Source organism: Hippopotamus amphibius, chromosome 2 (genome assembly GCF_030028045.1).
Source record: "Hippopotamus amphibius kiboko isolate mHipAmp2 chromosome 2, mHipAmp2.hap2, whole genome shotgun sequence".
NCBI lineage: Eukaryota > Metazoa > Chordata > Mammalia > Artiodactyla > Hippopotamidae > Hippopotamus > Hippopotamus amphibius.
Genome location: NC_080187.1, coordinates 35,696,379 through 35,716,524, shown reverse-complemented (window position 1 = coordinate 35,716,524; position 20,146 = coordinate 35,696,379). Strand labels below are relative to the sequence as shown.

At 50.4% G+C, this 20,146-nt stretch overlaps 1 protein-coding gene across 1 annotated transcript; it reads left to right on the top strand.

The window, feature by feature from the left end:
* The first annotated feature begins 11,820 nt into the window (after positions 1–11,820).
* ALDH1B1 (aldehyde dehydrogenase 1 family member B1) lies at positions 11,821–13,372 on the top strand. The gene is given in 2 exon segments (XM_057723265.1): positions 11,821–12,732; positions 12,734–13,372. Coding segments are annotated over 2 exon segments (1,551 nt in total).
* The last annotated feature ends 6,774 nt before the right edge of the window (positions 13,373–20,146 follow it).

Sequence of the window (20,146 nt, the reverse complement as noted above, 5' to 3'; positions counted from 1 at the left end):
CAGGCCTGCAAACGTTGCTTGGTGAATAAACCACCTGCCCCAGTACAGCCATTCTTTTGTCCGCAATTGAGGTCTGAGATGGGCTGTGTTGGAAGGCAACCTGAGATTCCAGCTGAAGGACTGTTCTGCCCCCTCCTCACCCCTCCTCTCTGTTTTGTTTTTGCTTGAAAACAAGATTGAATTATTCTTTCTTCCCCTCTGGCTGTTGCAAGTCGGGAAGCCTGTTAAATAAACACGCCTGTTAAAGGCACCGATCTGTCCCCGGCAGGCAGCTAATTGCAGCTCCAAGGCCACAGATGTAGTGGCTTCCGGATATGGAGGCTGCCTCTCGGTGGTACTCCGCCCTGGCCCTCCCTGGGACGCAGTCTCCTGTCCCGTACAGTCAGGGCGGCAATAATATGAACTCACAGTCACCCCATCACAGGGATGAACCCCTTGGACTCGAGTCCTAAATGACAAGGCAGGACTCATTTTCAGCTGAAAAGCAGTAGCATTGCCGTGTGGGTGCTTTAATATGAAATGATCACCTACTAGTTTGTAAGCAGCCGATGTCTAAGCTCCCAAGAGCCCACCTCCACTCTGACCTCCCAGCCCCTGCCCTGGGACCCTGCCCCCTCAAAACCTCCCCATGACTCAGAGGAGTAACGCCTAGCCGAGTGAGGGAGACTCAGGACTGGCCACAGAATAACTGCAGCCAGGCTCACATGCACTGCCAGTGCTGGATGTTCTGTTAGTCAGTGTTTTGAATAGCATGGCTGGGCCCCTCCACGGGCTCAGGCCCTTCCCAGTCTTGATATTGTCTCTCCGAGGAGCCTCTCCCACCCTTTACACCCCAGGGTGGGGCCCAGCTTGTGGAAGAACTCAGAGTGCAGCTGGGAATGAAGCCACCTCCCAGCCAGGGACCACCGGTCTGTCCACCCACCCTGCTTTCTGGTAGGTCATCTGGTCCAAAAAGTTGGCCCTGAGAGGACAGACCAGGCCAGCTGTGCTCCAACCCCATGGAGGACTCTCACCCGGCCAAGTGGAGGCCACACTCCCTGGTTCCTGTCCCTGAGTCACTTTACGCTGCCCCTTCCTCACGAGTATTCCCAGACGCCTCCGCCCAGGGGCACAGCTGGAAAGGGTCATGGAGCCACAGAGACCCCTGCAACTGCCTCAAGGGTCACCAGGGGGTGGGGGTCTAGCAAGCTACTCCTTTTTACCTGGCTTGACATTGGCCTTCTGTATAAGATTTCCCCTCACTGTGTGGACGGTTAGGCCCAGAGGGCACATAGTGAGGCAGGCAGCCGGGGATCCAGGCCTCTGGCCTCCCCACAAGTCTGGGGCTCTGCCCACTACATCTCCTGTCCTCTCTCTTCTGCAGTTCTGCTGTCCTCGTTGTGCAGACACATCGCTCTGTTCTGGGGAAGGAATATTTCATGATCCATACATAAACCATATGCACAGATGTGCAATGGGAAACACTGTCCTTATTCCAGCCCTGAGGCAATGTCACCAACCTGCAGCTGATGCCTTAATCAGGATGCAGCCTATCTGAAAGGTTTGTTTAAATACCACACCTGACATCAGGTGAGCAATAAATAAGACTGTGCCACCTGTGGGTTCTTATTACAGATGTTAGTCCAACCCCCTCCTCCACATGGATTCCCTGAAGGACCAGGAGAAATCCTTTCACCCCTCTGGGCCTCAGTCTCCCCATCTGCACAATAGTGAGGTTGAAGCGCTAACAGCCCCGTTGTTCCCTGATCTGTCCCTGATTCTATAAGACTGGGTGTGGGATTAGCCATCATGGGAATCCTCTCTGGTAGGGGCTGCTCCTCCTGGATGACACACTGAGGCAGATATATGGCAGGATCTTTAGAGCCAGATTTGGAGAGGAGAAACTCAAGCTGGGTCAGTCACTTCCAGTAGCTTGCGGGGTGCTTAAGAGAGTGGCATTCAAGGCCAAACTGTGCAATTCCAGATGTACCACTTGCTAGTGAACATTTTCTCCTCTGAGCCTCTGTGTCCTTATCTGTCAATGAAATCGGTAACTTGCCTCCACAGCAGAAGGGCCTGTAGACTCCTAGTTATCCCCCCGCCACGTCTGTCTTTCCACACTCATAGAATGGAAGCCCTCAAAATGACCACCCAAAATAAAAACTACTTTCCCAGCCTCCTTTGCAGCTAGCTGTACCACGTGACTAAGTTCTCACCAATGTGATGAAAGTGTACGTGTTTGGAGGCAGCTGTGGGGACCCTTCGTTAAAAGCAGCTGGCATGCATTCTTTGCCTTTTTATCTCCATTCCTCCCTCCATCCTGCCACCTGAAATCTGGTTGTGGTAGCTGACATTTTGAACCATGAAGACAAAGCTCACTGCTAAGATTGACAAAAGGATGAATTGCAAGGGGTAAGTATCCTTAAGGATCATTTTTCACCTTCCTAGACTGCTTACCTCTGGGCTTCTTTTCTTATTTAGAGAAATCAACTCCCATTTTGCCACTGTTATTAGAGTTTCTGTCACTCAGAGCTAAACTTAATCCTCACTCACCGCCATGGAATCTGATGAAATTAAAAGGTGCTCTCTAACCAAGGCACCCTCCTGCCTTAAAGTGCTTCTGTGCCTCCTCGGGATAACATTGAAACTCCTTAGCATGACACTTAAGGCCCTTCGTGATCTGTCCTTACAACCCCTCCAGCCTTGGCTCTCACTGATCCCCATCCTGCCTATCAAACCACAGGTACCAGCCAGCAGGAGCTACTCACAGCTCCCCGAGCCACCAAGCCGCCACCCACCTCTGCCCTTTAGCACATGCAACTCTGTCTTCCAGGAATGTCATCTCTCCCCTGGCCCTTTTCAGGTGTCAAAATTCAGCTAAAGGGGAGCCTCCTCCAGGAAGCCACCCCAGACCTTCCCAGGCTTTGTTTTGCTCCATTTTTCTTGTTTCTGTATCTGTCTGCCTCCCCATTCTGTGAGTGGCCTGAGGACAGGGCTGGTGTCTGGTTCATCTCTGCACTGCCAGGGCCTCTGTGACAGGGTCGTCAGTAACAGAAGCTGAGTGAGGGAGGGATAATGGATAGCAGATGCTTGCCAATGTGGAAACTGCTGGGTCTGATGAGGGCTGTGCTGAGGAAACAGTCTTTGAAGCGGCAAGAACTGACTCGAGACAGAGGTGAACGTCAAGGGCATCCTGAGTAGCTGCTCATCCCTGCTGCCCTACTCTGGTCACCTAGGAGCTGGATACTGCTGGATCCAAGAGACCCTGGTGTGTTCATTGGCAAATCTGCACTATGTGTCATTAATGGTGGGGCAGCATTTCAGGCTCGCAGTATCAGCAAGTATGTGAAGATACACTTGTGCTGAGATCAGCTCGGCGACTCGAGGTGAGTGACGGGTGCCGCAAGCTTGAATCAAACACAGACACAGACTGAAGAGAAAGATGGGACCAGGGGACTCAAGACCTCTAGGATCAAGAGCCTTGCTGATTCATCCCACGTTGCTTTTATTTGGTTCTTGGCTAACACTCCCAGGTTAATCCCATAAACAGTCATAGGCTTCACATGACTGGGGCAATGATCTTTGCCTCCTGGGTCCGAGTTGAGCAGGTGTGGATTTGAGCTGGGCGTGGAGAGCAAAACAGCCCTGGGGGCAGGAGACCTCTCTCAGATGGATTAGGGGTCTGTGCCCCACCCCTGTTGGCCCCTCTGCAGCGGTGCCTGTCTTAGGTTGTTCCTCCTCTGAGGAATCTTACCCGTCTCTGGCTAACCAGCCATCCTCCAGGGCCAAACAGGGTGATATGAGGTGTGCAGTGAGAAAGGGGCTGCGCCCCCAGAGACGGCCAACCCTCTGCCTATGCCCCCATAGTCTCCACGCCCCGCACCCTCAGCTCCTCCACTGCTCAAGCAGGACATTCTGAATCCCATCGCTCGGCCCACATCCTTTAACATTTTCAAGGTTTCAGAAAGGCTCCTGAATGTCTTCCCACACACTTGGCCCCTGCCAATTCTTTGTACTTCAACCATTGCCTCATTATGGCCCAGAACCAGTGAAGATAACAGGATGGGAAAGTCAGTTGACTAGGTTTCATAAGGAGCATGCATTTGGAGTCCAAAGTTTGTGGTCCAAGGACTCTGCTAACGATGAACATTATTTAGCAGCTTTACTAGAACTTTCTGGGGCCCTGATCACCTAATGGCCCTTCTGTCCATCTTACATCCCCTCCTTTTATAGTGGAGAAGACTGAGGCCAAGAGCGAGGAAGTTGCCCGAGGTCACATGGAGAGGCTGGTGCAGGGACCAAGAGCCAGGCTCTCACTGCAGCCCCCATGCCCTTTGCACAAGCCCTGCCCAGTTCTGTGACTGCTGTTCAATAAGTAACTGTGGATTTAGAAAGACACGGACCCCTTGGGGCCATTCATGAGGGTCATGAAGGGACAGATCCATTACAGAGCCTTTGAACCGGGAGGACACATCCTATTGCTATGGTAACATAATCTTTTCTTATTTTTTTAACTTTTTATTATAAGCAAATTTAAATATACAGAAAAAGAGAGTATAATGAATCCCCTGTGCCCACCAGCAGCCAGCTTAATAATTATCAACACCTGCTGTTCTTGGTAACATAACTTTTCAGGAAACCAGAGGAGACACATGCTCCAACCAGTATGATCTTTCAAATTGCAGACGGGATCGGCATCATGTTAACTGGCCTCCGTCTTCCTCAAGAGTCTAATAGGATCCCCTGCTGTCGAAAGGAAGACAGAGCAGGACCTCACACTGCCTTAGACAGCCTGTCTCTGGACTTCCTTTAAGTGAGGCAAAGATACACTTTTCTTTAAGCCACTCTTATTTTGGGTTTCCTCTTTCCTCAGTGGTTCACAAGAGTAGCTACATATTAGAATCAGTAGAGGAACTTAACAAAACAAAATGAAACAACAAAAACCAGATAACCCAGTACAACACTGAGGAAATTCCAGTTCATTTGGTCTGGAGTGTTTCTCAGGCATCAGTTTTAAAAAGCTTTCCAGGTGATGCTAGCACACAGCCTCAGTTGAGAACCTCTGTTTAATCATACATGTCTGAACTGATTCAAACGGGTACATAGCTCAGCTGAAAGGTCATCCTCTCCCAAGTAGTCCTAGGCAGAGGAAATCTGGGCTTCTTCTTTGTGCTCCCACAGAGCTGCGTGTTGATCTCTATTAGAGGTATATGGCAGTTTATTGCATTCATTTTGTTTGGGTCAGTCTCTCTGCTGTCTCCAGGTGGGACCACATTAGATTTACCCAGTGTGCCTGGCCCAGGAGTCAGAGTTCTTAACTGGTCCTCCAAAACTCTGCATGGCCCACGCCTCCAGCTCCTTCCAGGACCATTCACCCCTTTGTGCTTCCTGCTTTTGCCCCACTTGTCTTCTCCCAGTTCTTTGAGTGCACCTTGACCCCTCCCACCACCAGGCCTGGGCACATGCCTGTCCCTATTACTTGCAACTTGAACCTGCCTCTTCATTCAGTTGGGCCCTACTTGTCTTTCAGATCTCATCCTCTACCCTTGCTACTCAGAGCATGGGCTTGGCACTAGCAGCACTGGCATCACCGGGCAACTTGTTAGACATGCAGAACAGAAGGCATTTATAGTTAACAAGGTTTAACAAGGTCTCTGGAATATGTAGAATGCTATGATGGGTGGTTCTGACTCAAAAATATGATTGGGGTGAAGGCAGGAGAGGGGGGTGCTATTTTTAGAGGAAAGGAATGTTGGGAAGATGAAAGAAATGATGTCCACCATAATTATGGAGTGTCTACACGACAGAATACTGTCGACCACCTAGCCTGCTCCAGCGGGGCCAGAGGCCATAAACCCAAATGCCCACAAGGACTAGAAATGAGTGAATCAATGTATTAGTTTCCCATTTGTTAGCTATAACAAATTATCACACATTTAGTGGCTTAAAACAACACAAAATCTGAAATGAGTGTCACTGGGCAAAATCAAGGCATTGGCAGAGCCATGTTCCTTCTGCAGACACTAGGGGAAAAGTGTTCCGTTACCTTTCCCAGCCGCTTGCCTGCTTTGGCTTGTGGCTGCATCACTCAAACCTCTGCTTCTTTCATCGCATCTTCTCTGATGTTGACATCCCCGTCTCCCTTTGATGACGACCCTTGTGATCACATTGGACCCACCCGTGCTATCCAGGCTCATCTCCCTGCCTCAGGTTCCTTAACTGCAGACGCGCATGCATTGCCGCAATGTCTGCTTCCATCCCAGTGTTATCTGTGTGCTTGTGCGAGAGCCTCGATTCTAGTCGGAACCCAGACACTCATTCTCCCGTGTGACATTGGGCAAGTCTCTCTCCCTTTCTGGGTTTCAGTTTCCTCAACCATAAACTGAGGTGCGGAGGGAGGGAACGAGCCAGGAAGCCAGGCAGGTGGGAGGGAAACAGAGTTTGTCGCAAAGACTCAGGGCTGCTTTGGTTTGACAACATTCAGTTAGTTCATGTTCACAGAGTATAAATTTAGCAGAGTGTAGATGTTCACTAAGGAGAAACAGAGGGGGGAGGTATATGTTGGTTTGCTTTTACAAGCATCTTTATTTTTAAACGTCCATTTCCTGCAACTCTCTCCGTGTCTTGACCCAGTCTTCCATCTTCAGTTCAAATGCAGAGGGTGGAGGCACCTGCTATGTTCAGTGTAGAATTAACGCCCAGGGCAGCTTCTGTGTCTTTTTGTTTGGAATCTGTCTGATGCCCTCATTATCTCAGAGCCTGCAATCTTATTCAGTAACTTCCTCGACAGCCAAGGCTTCAGAACCCTGAAGGATAGAAATAGCTTCTCTTCCCCAACCAGGCCAGTGTAAACACATCCCTGGGTGACATTCCTTGCTGACAACGACCTGACTGTGGCTTGTGTTATCTCACCATTTCCCCTTTCGACCTTTTAGTCCAAACACTCACAGTGGCTCCAGATCCAACATCCGTTTTAGAGACCTGAATATTTTTTGGTAGTTAAAAAGCTGAATCTAAAACATTCCTTCTGCAAAAATAATCTGTGCATTTTACCCTGAGCCATTGCACATTCATCCTTCTCTCTAAACTATAAATGTCAAGCACTGTGGAAGGTTTTAATTTTTTTAATTTTTGGATACTCTTACAAGTGCCTTGCAATAGGACTACTCTGGTGACTTCTGGTGCCAGCCAGTTTATGAAGTGTCAAGGGTGGGCCTTCCGGATGGACTCTAGATACACACAAAGCATTCACTTGATAAGTCCCTTTCTGAAAACCATCCAGAGTGGAGTCATAGAATCCCAAAAAGCACTTATGCTAGTGCTTCCCAAATATAGTTGTGCATCAGAAGCATATGGGGAACTTCAAAAATTCCTGGATTGCAACCAACATCTAATAATTTAGAATCTTGAGAGGTAAGCCCAGGGAGATTATAAAGTTTTGTGGGTTTTTTGTTTTGTTTTGTTTTTGATGCTCCCCAGGCAATTCTGATGTGCAGCTAAGTCTGGGAACCTCTTGTCTAGTTCAGTCCTTATCTCATATTCTCCTCTACAGGATTTTGCTAAGTGGTTTTATATTCCCCCTTGTACTCCTCCAGTGATGGGGGGCTCACTGCCTTTCAAAGCAGCCCCTCCCACCCATCCTTAGCTAGCTCTGCTTTGTCATGAAGTTCTTCCTCTGCCCCCTGTAACTTCCCCCTCTTGGGTCTGGCTCTGTCTTCTAGGACCCCACAGATTACCTCTGTTTTTGCCCTTTGGAGATTTGGAGGGTGCAGTCCTGTCCCTTGAGCTCTGAGGGGCGGCCACTCCCAGTTCCTTCAGCTGCTCCTCACAGGACACAGCCTTCAACCTCTTCCCAAGGGGCCACTTCTTATTTACTGCTGGCCTCTCACACCTGCCACAGCTTTCCAAGAGGTCTGACCATATGAATACTGATACTTGCTTTGTCATGGACTCACTGCCGCTATCAATGAGGCCTGTTAATGACTGACCAAATAGTCCTTAAGTCAATCTACCATGGAGTGCCATGTCAAGTGCCCAAGCGGTGTTAGGCTGGCCATGTGCTGTGGGGGAGGCAGAAGGGGTTTTCAAGGGGCCACATGGTTGCTGGGAAAACGTGAACATAGATGTGGCAAGACACAAGATGTAGTGCTTTATTGAAGAACTAAATTTTGCAGCAAAGACTGAACATCCTAAGGATGACATGGTAACAAAAAATTCCATACAGATGTAGCTTAAGGAAAGAATTGTGTGAATTAGTCAGGTTTAAACAGGAAAATGTGAATACTCTAAATATGTGGAAAGGTAGAGTTAATACAGACATTGGGTGCTGACAGAATTGCTGGAAAGGCCAGAGGGAGGGAGAATCAGAGAGGACTTGACCTTCAGGACTGACACCCAGAATGAGATGGATGTGGCCCACCAACGTTGTTACTACCTGAGGCCACCTCTAGAGCTATTTAGCTCAAGACATAGCCTTGTAGCCATTATTCAAAGAGCAAGGGAACAGGTAGCTGGAGTTAAGGAGCTGCAGTCGCAGTGGCCACCCCACACCCAAGAAGCTGGAGAAGGATGCAGAAAATCCTCACGTTTCTGCTATCGTGCTAGTGATGACCCAAAGGGGCAGGACAATACCCTCCGCCTTCCACATGTGACAGGGGTACTGCTAATCAGCGCCACCTAGTTCACATCCAGAACTCTAGCTGCAAACAAGCCTGGGAAAACAGCTCGTAGCTTCCCAACCTCTACAACCAGGAGGAGGGTGCAGTGGAAGTGAAGCGACTGAGAGATGCAGGTTCAGGATTTAGCATCCTAAGGCAACGACAAGATGGAGACAATCTAAATGTCCATCAACAATCCACCCTACCACGGAATTCTACACCACCCCAGAGAGGATAATGTCTTTTCATTAATTAATGACATGAGAAAAGGTTCATAATAAATTGATGTTAAAAGGGGGGGGGGTGTAGCAAAATAGAGGTCACCCCATGATTTCATTTTTATTAAAAGAATTGTTGAAAAATGCAGAGGAAAAAAATACCAGCAAGATGAATGGCAACTTTTGGGTGAAAGAGTTGAAGGTAATGTTTTCTTCTTGTATCCTTTTCTGTGTTTTCCAAGCTTTCTACACTGTGCATATATTATTTGTCCTTAAAAAAAAAATGCAGCTTTTAAAAACACAAATATAAAATCAACTGGGAAAAAGAGCAGTGAGAGCGGACAGTCAAATTAGTGAACCAAGGGAAAAAATGAGAGAGGGGAGACACAAAAGAGGTCAAGGAGAGCTTCAAATGATGGTAACCTAACAAGGCGCATCGTGTGCGAGGGAGAAAGGAGAAATACAGTGTGGGTCCAGTCTCCCATTGCTGTGTGACCTGGGAAGTCCTGCCCATCCTTAGTCTTTGTTTCTGCTCCCAACGAGCGCCTTAGGACTCTAGCTCCGAGCCGCGTTGCGAAAGGGGAGCGCTGGCGTGGTGCGGGGTACCCCCTGGGGGGGGGACTCTGGGATGCGGGAAAGCTGGGGCCCTACCCGACCCCCGTCCGCAGCCCCATCACCGCAGTCCCAGAAGCCCCAAGTCGCCCGCGCCCCGAAGGAGGAGCTGCCTTGGCTGCGGGGCGGAACTTCGGCGGCGCCCCAGGCGCAGGCGGAGCCTCCTTGGCTGCAGAGACGGCGCGGAGGCGGGGCCTGCGGCGAGCCCCCAGCCCGAGGCCAGGCCAGACCTCGGAGAGTCCGCACCTGCATGCGAGCGTGAGCACCAGCCTGCAGCCCGTAACTGGCGCCCTTCCCCCTCGGCCCCCCGGGCAGCCCGGGGCTCCCGTCCCTGCAACGGAGGCTTCCTCTCTGGGTCTCGGTTTCCCCACATGGGGGCTGGCCTTTCTGCCCTGGCGGCGTGCCCTGTAGGAACGTCTTCACGCTTCCTACTTCCGCCGCACCCGGGTCCGGGGTCGCTCTTGATCACACCCTCGAAACTTCCCCGGGGTCGCGCCTGATCACACCCTGGACTCACACCCTCGAAACCTTCCCGGTTAGCTCGACCTCATCGCTCCCGCCCACTGGGCCTTCTCCAGCAGAAGGAGGCCAAGACACGCACCCCTTCCCCGCAGAAAGGTGGGAAAGCCACCCGGTCCTCAGTGACCCAGAAGGCCCGGTCCTTGGCACAGTGGGCGCTAATAAGGGAACTGTAAGAAATTGCCCATAGTAGGGAGGATACACAAAGCTAGGGCAGTGGGAATCCAGGCTATTCTTTCTTGCTGTGACAGTGTCCGCAGTGAGTCCCAGAACCTCTCTGATCCCCAGCCTTCTTCCAGAATGAGGGTCGGCATCTGCCCAAATCACCCCAGTGCTGCTGGAAGCCTCCGTGAGTTAACAGCTGAGAAGATGGCCTGCAAACCGCAAAGTGCCGTGTGCTGTGAGCAGCACCTCTTCCCACGTGCAGGTGGAGGCCCAGTGCACACCCCACATAGGCCGTCAGAGTAGATACAGCCTTGGCTAGACATGAAAGCGGACTTGCCAGCCTTAGTGTGTGACCACCCCTCCCACGTTTAGCCCCTCCACTGCCACCCCATGGACTGGTGACCTCCCCTGGGACTCCTCCCTCCTCAGACCCAGGCCTTTTGAACTGAAGGCTGCTTCTGTCCCAGCATGGGGCAGAGTCCTGAGCAGAGGGGACCCGAGTGCACCTGGGGAGTGCACCTGAGGATCTGGCTGGGGCCTTGTTTTCCTGGATTAGTTCTTTGCTCCTCTCCCTCCCCAGTGGCACAGGGTGTGGGTACTGGGGTAGGGCAGGTGCAATTCCTTTTGGGCACTGGTGGGGTAAAGCTCAAATGAGATAGCAAAGGTGGAGGGACTCATGTCCTAGCTGGAGAGTAACTGCTTCAACGAATCTAGGAAACTTATGTACCATTTAAATTTAATTTAATAAATTTTATAGACTGTTTAAATGTTATAGTTGTTGTTTTAACAAAGTCTACACTGTTTTCAGAGTTGTAGGCAAGAGTAAACAGAGCCTTCTTTCCAGCTGCCTGACTCACTGCACTCCTGGGAAAGCTGAAGTGGTGCCTGGGAGTGCTGGGCTGGGCTGGTTTCTGAGGGTGCTGCCAGCTCTGATGACCTGGATGGGTGTGCTAGGCTTTTATACACATGACCCCATTCAGCATAGTCCCATGAGGCATTTCACATGTGAGGAACAGACACAGAGGTGACGTGAAGCAAGCCCCTCTCTCAGAGAACATCTCTGTCTTTGAATCCCTTTTTTTCTATTCCACGCTTCGGTCAATTAAACAGCCTCAGTGAGCAGCTTTTGTGGATATTTTGACGTTTCCTCTGTCTATCATTTAATAACTACCTACTGAGCAGCTACTTTGTAGCCAGCATAATTCTAGGCATCAGGGACATAGCAGTGAATGAAACAAACAAAAAAAATCCCTGCCCTCACGGAGCTGACATTTTGTTGCATAGAGGCAGACAATAAACACATAAACATGTACATATACTATTTGGTATGTCACATGGGGGAAAATAGAACACAGTATGGAGGAGAGAGAGTCCTGGGGCTGAGGAAAGTTGCAATTTTCTAAAGTGTGGCCAGGGAAGCCCTTACTAAGAAGGTGACATTTGAGTGAAGACCCAGAAGAGGTGAAGGAGTGAGCCAGAGGCTAGATCAGACATGACAGAGTTGGACCAGAGAGTTCTTCAGGGCTTTTGTAGCCCTTATGATCCAGGTTTTCAGCGATGACACCCCTTTATGCTAGAATCTTGGAACACCTGAGCTGATGGGGCTTTGGGGCCCCCTGCTTCCCTCTTCCCGTTCACCTTGGCTCCTGTCCCTCTTCAGAGTACTCAGCATGCTGCACTTCCTGCTGCCCCGGCTGTTTTGCCTGCATGGTCCAGCTGCCCCGTACTCTTCAGCAGCTGCCCTCCCCAGCCCCATCCTGAACCCAGGCATCCGCTACAACCAGCTGTTCATCAACGAGTGGCAAGATGCAGTCAGCAAGAAGACCTTCCCAACAGTCAACCCTACCACGGGGGAGGTCATCGGCCACGTGGCTGAAGGGGACCGGGCTGACCTGGATCGGGCAGTGAAAGCAGCCTGTGAGGCCTTCCAACTGGGGTCTCCACGGCGCCGGATGGATGCCTCGGAGCAGGGAGGGCTGCTGAACCACCTGGCCGACCTAGTGGAATGGGATTGTGTCTACTTGGCCTCACTGGAGACCCTGGACAATGGGAAGCCTTTCCAGGAGTCTTACGTCTTGGACCTGGATGGTGTCGTCAAGGTGTACCAGTACTTTGCTGGCTGGGCTGACAAATGACATGGCAAGACCATCCCCATGGATGGTGAGCATTTCTGCTTCACCCGGCACGAGCCTGTTGGCGTCTGTGGCCAGATAATCCTGTGGAACTTCCCCTTGGTCATGCAGGGTTAGAAGCTTGCCCCAGCACTTGCTACGGGCAACGCTGTGGTCATGAAGGTGGCAGAGCAGACCCCCCTTTCTGCCCTGTACTTGGCCTCCCTCAACAAAGAGGCGGGCTTTCCCCCTGGGGTGGTGAACATCATCACAGGCTATGGCCCAACAGCAGGAGCCGCCATTGCCCATCACACAGATATTGACAAAGTTGCTTTCACGGGCTCCACCGAGGTGGGCCACCTGATTCAGAAGGCAGCTGGCGATTCCAACCTCAAGAGAGTCACCCTAGAGCTGGGGGGGAAGAGCCCGAGCATCATGCTGGCTGATGCAGATGTGGACCATGCCGTGGAGGCAGTGCCATGAAGCCCTTTTATTCAACATGAGCCAGTGCTGCTGTGCCAGTTCCCGGACTTTCATTGAAGAATCCATCTATGATGAGTTTCTCGAGCAGACCGTGGAAAAAACTAAGCAGAGGAAAGTTGGGAACCCCTTAGAGCTGGACACCCAGCAGGGGCCCCAGGTGGACAAGGAACAATTTGAACAAATCCTGGGCTACATCCAGCTTGGCCAGAAGGAGAGGGCAAAGCTTCTCTGCGGTGGGGAGCGTTTCGGAGAGCGAGGCTTCTTCATCAAGCCCACAGTCCTTGGTGGTGTGCAGGATGACATGAGGATTGCCAAGGAGGAGATCTTCGGGCCTGTGCAGCCTCTGTTTAAGTTCAAGAAGATCAAGGAGGTGATCGAGAGGGCCAACAACATCAGGTACGGCTTGGCTGCCGCTGTGTTCACCCAGGACCTGGATAAAGCCATGTACTTCACACAGGCGCTCCAAGCTGGGACAGTGTGGGCAAATACCTACAACAATGTCACCTGCCACATGCCTTTCGGAGGCTTTAAGGAATCTAGCAACGGGAGGGAGCTGGGGGAGGATGGGCTTAAGGCCTACACAGAGGTGACAACAGTCACCATCAAGGTTCCTCAGAAGAACTCTTAAGAACGGCTACCAAGGAGTGCCAACTCTAGTCCAAGGATGCCACAACCACCTACCAGTTGTTGCCAAACACTTTTTAGCCATGGACCCCCTTTATTTGTTTCAGATGAACTCTTAGAGGGAACCTCAAAAAATAAAGCAATTAAAATGAGAACTGCTCTAGTTAAAGCAGGGATGGGGGCTGGGCTCAGAGCCCTATCCACCCGCACTCCAGCCCCCTTGGTGGCCATGTGTTACTTCCATGAAACCTTGGGAGTCTCTGAAAGACAGATTAAAGACCACTGATCCAGACCATGGCTGTTAGTTCTTCTTGCTGATCCAAGGACTTCCCAGTGGATTAATTGATGTCTTAGTGGCTAGACTTACCTCAGACGTGGGATTGGAAGGCATTAGGAGTTTTAAACTAGACCCTATTGTCTTGGCCCCATTCTTCAGTGACATACCCTAGAAATCACGGGTGCTTTTGCTTTTCTAAGTATCCGTTGCTGGCTGGTTGGCTTGCTTACTTTGCTTCATTTTGCTACTGATTGTCCTTAATTCAAGGGGAGCGGTGGACAGAAAATGCATTTATATAACCGTTCACTTAAGCTCAGACAGCCTTAATGTCCATCAGCTAATGAGTGGATAAACAAAATGTTTCTATGGAATATCTCTTATACTGTTCAGCCTTGAAAAGGAAAGAAGTACTGACACATGCTACAACGTGGATGAACCTTGAAACCGTTATGTTAAGTGAAAGAAACCAGACGTACAAGGCCACATATTGTATGATTCCATTTATATGAAATATCCAGAATAAGCAAGTCCATAGAGACAGAAAGTATATTAGTGATTACCAGGGGCTGAGGGAGGAGGAAATGGGGAATAACTGCTAATGGGTATAGGATTTTTGGGGGGAGGTTTTGAAATGTTCTGGAATTAGTGATGATGGTTGTACAACTTTGTGAATATACTAAAACACACGGAATTACATACTTTAAAAGGGTGAATTTTATGATATGTGAATTAATTTCAGTTAAAAATTAAAATAAACGTACACATTCTGTTTGCAAATCAATTTTGTATCAATGTTCTCTTGCTGCTGAACATTTTACAGAGTCTTGGGGATGGAAGAGGCCCTGATCGTCAAAAGTCCCCTCCAGAATATTTCTAGTTTTGATTTTGTTTTCTCTCACCTGGGTGATAAAGTGCAACTTTAAGACCCACAGAGAAAAGTGCTGGGTCCTGCCTAGAGCCAGTCTATTTCAGGTCTCATTTCAAGGCTTCCGCTGGCATTGTCCCTCCAGCCCTCACCAAAACACACCAGCCCTCAAGCCGAGCTCAGCATCAGGGCCATTCTGACGTGGTAGGGTTTGGGGAATTTCAAACATGACAGCTCAGTTTGTTGTTAGTCTTACGACTCCATCCCCCAAATGATGGGTGTGAACGCAAGTCAGCCAAACCCCCACACAGAAACAGAGTGCTGATCCTCTCTCTCCTTGTCTTCCATCTTCCTGGACCCTGCTGCTCACAACCCGCTATGTTTTAGGTCCGCTCAGCCTTGGGAACGCACCCCCCGCCCCGTCATCTCTTTAACACCCTATTACCTCACCTAGGCATTGAGATGATGTTGTTCAGAGTCTTACCTTGGAGTTGGCCTGAAACGGCTTCCTGAGGATTCAGGGTCTGTTTGGTCCCCTCATCTCCCCTTCCTAGATCTCCTTTCTATGCCATTTGTCTAAGGCTGGGGTGACCCTGACTGCCCCCCAAAGTGCACCTTTTACCAGTTTCTCTTGGCGGCTATTGACGCTTTGTACCGTAGTGAAAGTTTCTTGAGAAGTGGGGAAACCAGTGAGTGGGCGGGTGGCCCTCTCGTGATTAACATGCAACATCTCAATATTTTAACAAGTTCATTCCTCATGTGCTTCCCAATACTTCTAAACCAAAGAGGAGTTTTGTAGAAGATGTCCCCGTTTGGGGGGTGGGACTGGGGAAGGATCGTCCTCTAGGTCCCTCATTTCAGTCCCTGAAATTCTGAGACTGAGAAGTCAGGTCAGATTCCCAATCAGCTCAGCCCTCGCAGTCCCTCTGTTCTCATCACCATTGCTCTGGATGAGGGGAGCTGTGAGCAGGGAGGTTGAACTAGGCATCGTCACTAAGTGTAGATGCTGCGTGCAGGACTTCACTTGGTCATAGACGTTGCAATTCCGGGGCATCCACCCATTCAACAAACTTACACCCAGCGCTTAGTTTGTCAGTCGCTATGCCTTACATGCCTTTGACGTCTCACAATAATCCTATCACGTAGGCAGTGGGGTTACCCTTTTTTCAGTTGAGGAAAGGGAAGCTGAGAGGTTTTGTATGCAGCTCATTTGGAGTCATCTTGCCACGTGCCTACGCTATGGGCCAGAAGGGAGGTGTGATACTGCGATTTGTAAGAAATACATATTTGGTTTTCGTCCATTTCTGGCACAACTCCTAAAACCCTTGGAATGTCCTGAGTGATGAGAGTGACAAAGGTGTTTTTGTTATGTTAATGAGGTAACTTTTGGGCCTTGTCAGCAGCACAGGTGACAACCTGGACGTGTGACAGGCATCTGAAGCGGCGGGTGTGGGGTGGGGCAACAGTCCAGTAGAACTGACCCCTGAATGGGATCTGACACTGTCTCTGGGTAGATAGTGTCAGAATTGAGTTGAATTCTACTCCCTGCTTGTGTCTGAGAAGTGCTTGGTGTGGGGATGCCCCGCTTTGAGCAACACACACGTTGCAGTTGGGTCCAGGAGACAGGGGAGGGGGAGGCAAACTGAGTGCACATCTAATCAAACCCCGAAGCCAGGAGAGCCCACAGCAATGCCAAACAATCCCAGACACCCAGCCTCTTTGCTGGAGCCATCAGGGCTGCTGCTCCATCACCCAGGTTCCAGGCCATTTAAGAAATTCAAGTTGGGCTGGTTGTATTCTGGGTGTGAGGGTGACCTCTGGTGGCCACTTCGTCAATTAATTTGAAGGCTGAGGTGCTGGCTCTAGGCAGGTGGTGGGGAAACAGAATTGAATGAGGCTGTCCCTGTCCTGCAGGGGCTCAGGGTCTGGCAGGGGGATAATTACAGAACAAGGGTGAGAAGTGCTGTGGTAAGTAGACGTGCAGAGGCTGTAAGATCACAGAAAGAAATAATATTAAGCACCCACAATGTTGGTAAGGCATCTACAAGGATGTTTGTTATATCAGGTAATGCTTCTGATTACCCTCAAAGCACCTGTTATCATTCCACGTTTGATAGGTAAACATGGAAGCCCAGGCATGTTCAGCTAGTGAGTGGAGCCAGAACTCAAGCTCAGAGCTTCTGATTCTGTCTTCTGCACCCAGCTCAGCCCAAGGGAAAGGACCAGTGGGAGGAGCATGGGATTCTGCAGGATGAGAAGGAGATAACCTGACAGAGGGATGCAGGAAGGATGTTCCGGGGAGAGGGAAGGGCATGAAGTCTGTGAGAAAGCCTGGAGGGTGCAAGGAATGGTGTAAGGAAGGGAGAGACCTGGGAGGAGGCAGGGGCTGGATGGGAAAGGGACTTTACCCCTGGTGAGGAAGGCCACATGACCAACCATGAGGGTTTCAAAGGAAAGTGATGGGGTCATATTCTGTTTCCTAAAGCTGGCTCTGCTTCAATGTGCGGGATAGGTTGAGGGGTCAGCTTGGAGTGGGAGGCACTGAGGACACTGCTGCCTATGCCAGGGATGCTGACCTGAACCAGGTGTGAACATGGCTGGGAGATCCTGGAAGCCAAGAGGTGGGCTTCAGGGTGTGGTGGCAGACTGCTTCCAAGAGGAGAGCGGAAGTTAGGGTGACCCTGAGTTCCTGGCTGGGATAACCAAGTGGGTGGTGGTGCCCCCACTGGGAAAGGGAACCTAGCTGGAGGAGCAGGTCTGAGGACAAGGTAGTGAGTTTGTTTATTCAGCACACCTTACTGAGTGCTGACTATGTGCTGGATAGTATTGTAGGTGCTGAGGATACATCAGGGAACTAAACAAAAGCCTTGCACATCCTCCCCACCAGGGAGAGACTGACCATAAGCAAAATAAATGAAATATTTAGTCTGTCAGATGGTTAGGGTTATTATGGAGAAAGGTCCTGCTTGGAAGGGGAATAGAGAATGTGGGTGGGGTGGGGTAGGAATTGTTATCTTCAATAAGTTATAGACCATCTGAAGAGGTCCATCACTTAACAAAGGTCTCACTGAAGAGATGACAGAGGACTGAAAGAGGTATGGAAATGGCAGGTACAAAGGTCCTGAGGCTGAAGCACATCTGGCGGGGGGTGGGGTGGGCAGAGGGGTCCAGGGAACACAAGGAGGCCAGGGAGCTGGAGCAAGCCATGGGGAGAGACGAGGACAGAGAAAAGTTAGGGCTGGTGGAGGGGCAGATGGTTAGAGCTTTGAAGATCACTGCAGATTGGGGCCTTTACTCTGAAAGATGAAGGAATCAGGAGGGAAATAGCTGTGACATGATCTGACATATTTTAAAAGGATCACTGGGTCAGCTGTGTTGACAACAGATTGCAGGGAGGGCAAAGATAGCTTGATCTTGATGATACTGTCATCAGTGGGTGGGTGGAGAATGAAAATTTTATGAAAGGTGCTAAGGGGAAGCAAGAGGAGTGGGAGGATACCTGGGAGGGAGGAATCAAGACGCTAAGGACCGCCCGAAAGGGAGGGCACCATGGGCGGAATCAAGTGCTTCCAAGAGAGCAAGTGAGAGGAGGCTGAAGCCGTGGTGGTCCCTGGAGACCTTGGTAAGGGCAGGTTGTGTGAACAGATTGGGGCAGAAGCCAGACTGCTGTGTGCCGAGAGCATGGCTTAATCTCCCCGAGCCCTGGTGATCTGTGCATTAATCCTAGACCTTGGAAGGAAAGCAGGAAGGCACATTGTGAGGGCCTTTGAGAGCCCGCAGCCTCCCCATTCACTTAACCAGAGTGGGCCAAGTGACTGTCCAAGGGCAAGGAACTCAGTGGTGTCAGAGCATGGCCTGGATTACAGGTCTCCTGCCCCCAACCAAATGCTCTTCCCACATGTGTCGGGGTAACATTAGCTGCCACAACAAATAAAGCCCCAAGCTTTCAGGATTCGGCACAGCAGTGCTTTATTTCTTGCTTATTAGATAAATAATCTAATGCAGGTGTGGTTAATCAGCACTTGTCCTCCACGTGGAGATTCAGAGACACAGGTTCCTTCCATCTTGTGGCTCCACTGTCTACAAAGGTTCTTAACCACTTTTATGTTATGAATTCCTTTGAGATGCCAATGAAAGCTAATTTTTTTCACCAGGAAAAAATGCACACATGCACATTCACACAAAATTTGGCATTCTTTCAAGGGGCTCATGGACCCCATGAAGCTATCTGTAGAATTCCTATGGGTCCAGGGGCCCAGGTGAAAACCTGCTGCTTGGGGCCTTAGAGACCTTGTGTTCCCTGGTAGATGGGGAAGAAAGTATGGGAAAGGCACAGCTACTTCTTAAGGCCCTGGCATTGGTGTGGACATGTTTTAAAAGGATCACTGGGTCTGCTGTGTTGACAAGAGATTGCAGGGAGGGCAAGGATAGCTTGATCTTGATGATACTGCTTCCATACACAGCCACTGGCAAAAACCACCAGACCCAGCTGAGGTGCAAAGGAAGGTGGGAATCGTAGTTATGGGGGCACTTCCATGTTGTCCTCAGGTTTCGGAGGACAGCTTGCCCTGGCACACATATCACCTCTTTACGGATGTGCGCAATGGTTCGAGTGTTTCTTACAAAGATGCTTTTAAAGTTTAATCCTCTTGTGGGCTGTTCACTCCTACTTTCCAGTCTTGCTCATGCTGTTTCTTTCTCTTTCCTTCTTTCCTCTCCAAATCCAGCCCATTTTCTTGGAGCCCTGCTGGGGACCCACCTCCTCTAGGATGTTTTCTCTGAGCATCTCAATCAAGCTATCTCTGGCTCCTTGAGCTCATAGCACCCACCCTTCCTTTAGTCTTGCCCTCTTGTTAGTTAACATATGTATAGTGAAATCAGTCTGATTTTCTGTCCCACTGGACTATGTCTCCCACAGACCCCCAGCATGTTTGATCTGTCTCCCTGCATCCTTGCCACCAGGCACACGGCCCTCAGTATCCCCTAGAGAGTGGACAGGGCATATCCATTCATGCATGGGATCCTCAGAGCAGCAGGACAGGGCAGTGATGCTGACCTCCCTGGATTGATGAGGAAATGAAGGCTCCTATAACAGAGGGAAGTGTCCCAGACCCACAGACCATGGCACAGTTTGACCTTGGTTCCAGGTCCTCCAACTCCAAAGCTAATGCCCATTCTACCTGAGGGATGACTGCAGCACCTTCAGTAGCAGAGACAGGTCCAGCTCTCTGCGCCAGGGCTGCGGCTCTGGGGACTGTGAGCAGCAGTAGATCCCTCAGCACTGAGCATCAGTGCCTGGTGCCCAGTAGGCGCTCTGCAGGTGGGTGTGATGGGTGGAGTTACCACTGGAGATGAGAGGCTTCTCTTCCCCATCCCCACCACCCCATTCCCTAGTAATAATGACTTTTACTCTTCCCCCAACATCCAACCACTCCCTAATATCACGGGGGAGATTTAGGATAATGAAGAGACAGCCACAGTGAAAGGAGACACAGGTGCAGTCAAGGCTGCACTCGGGCAGCGCTGACCGTAAGAAAGCTCCCGCTCCAGGAGAGAGGCGTCGGCTTGAGCCGCGCGTGGGCAGGTCTGTCCGTTCTGCCCTGGATGATGGGCTCCGCACATTCTGAATGCATTAT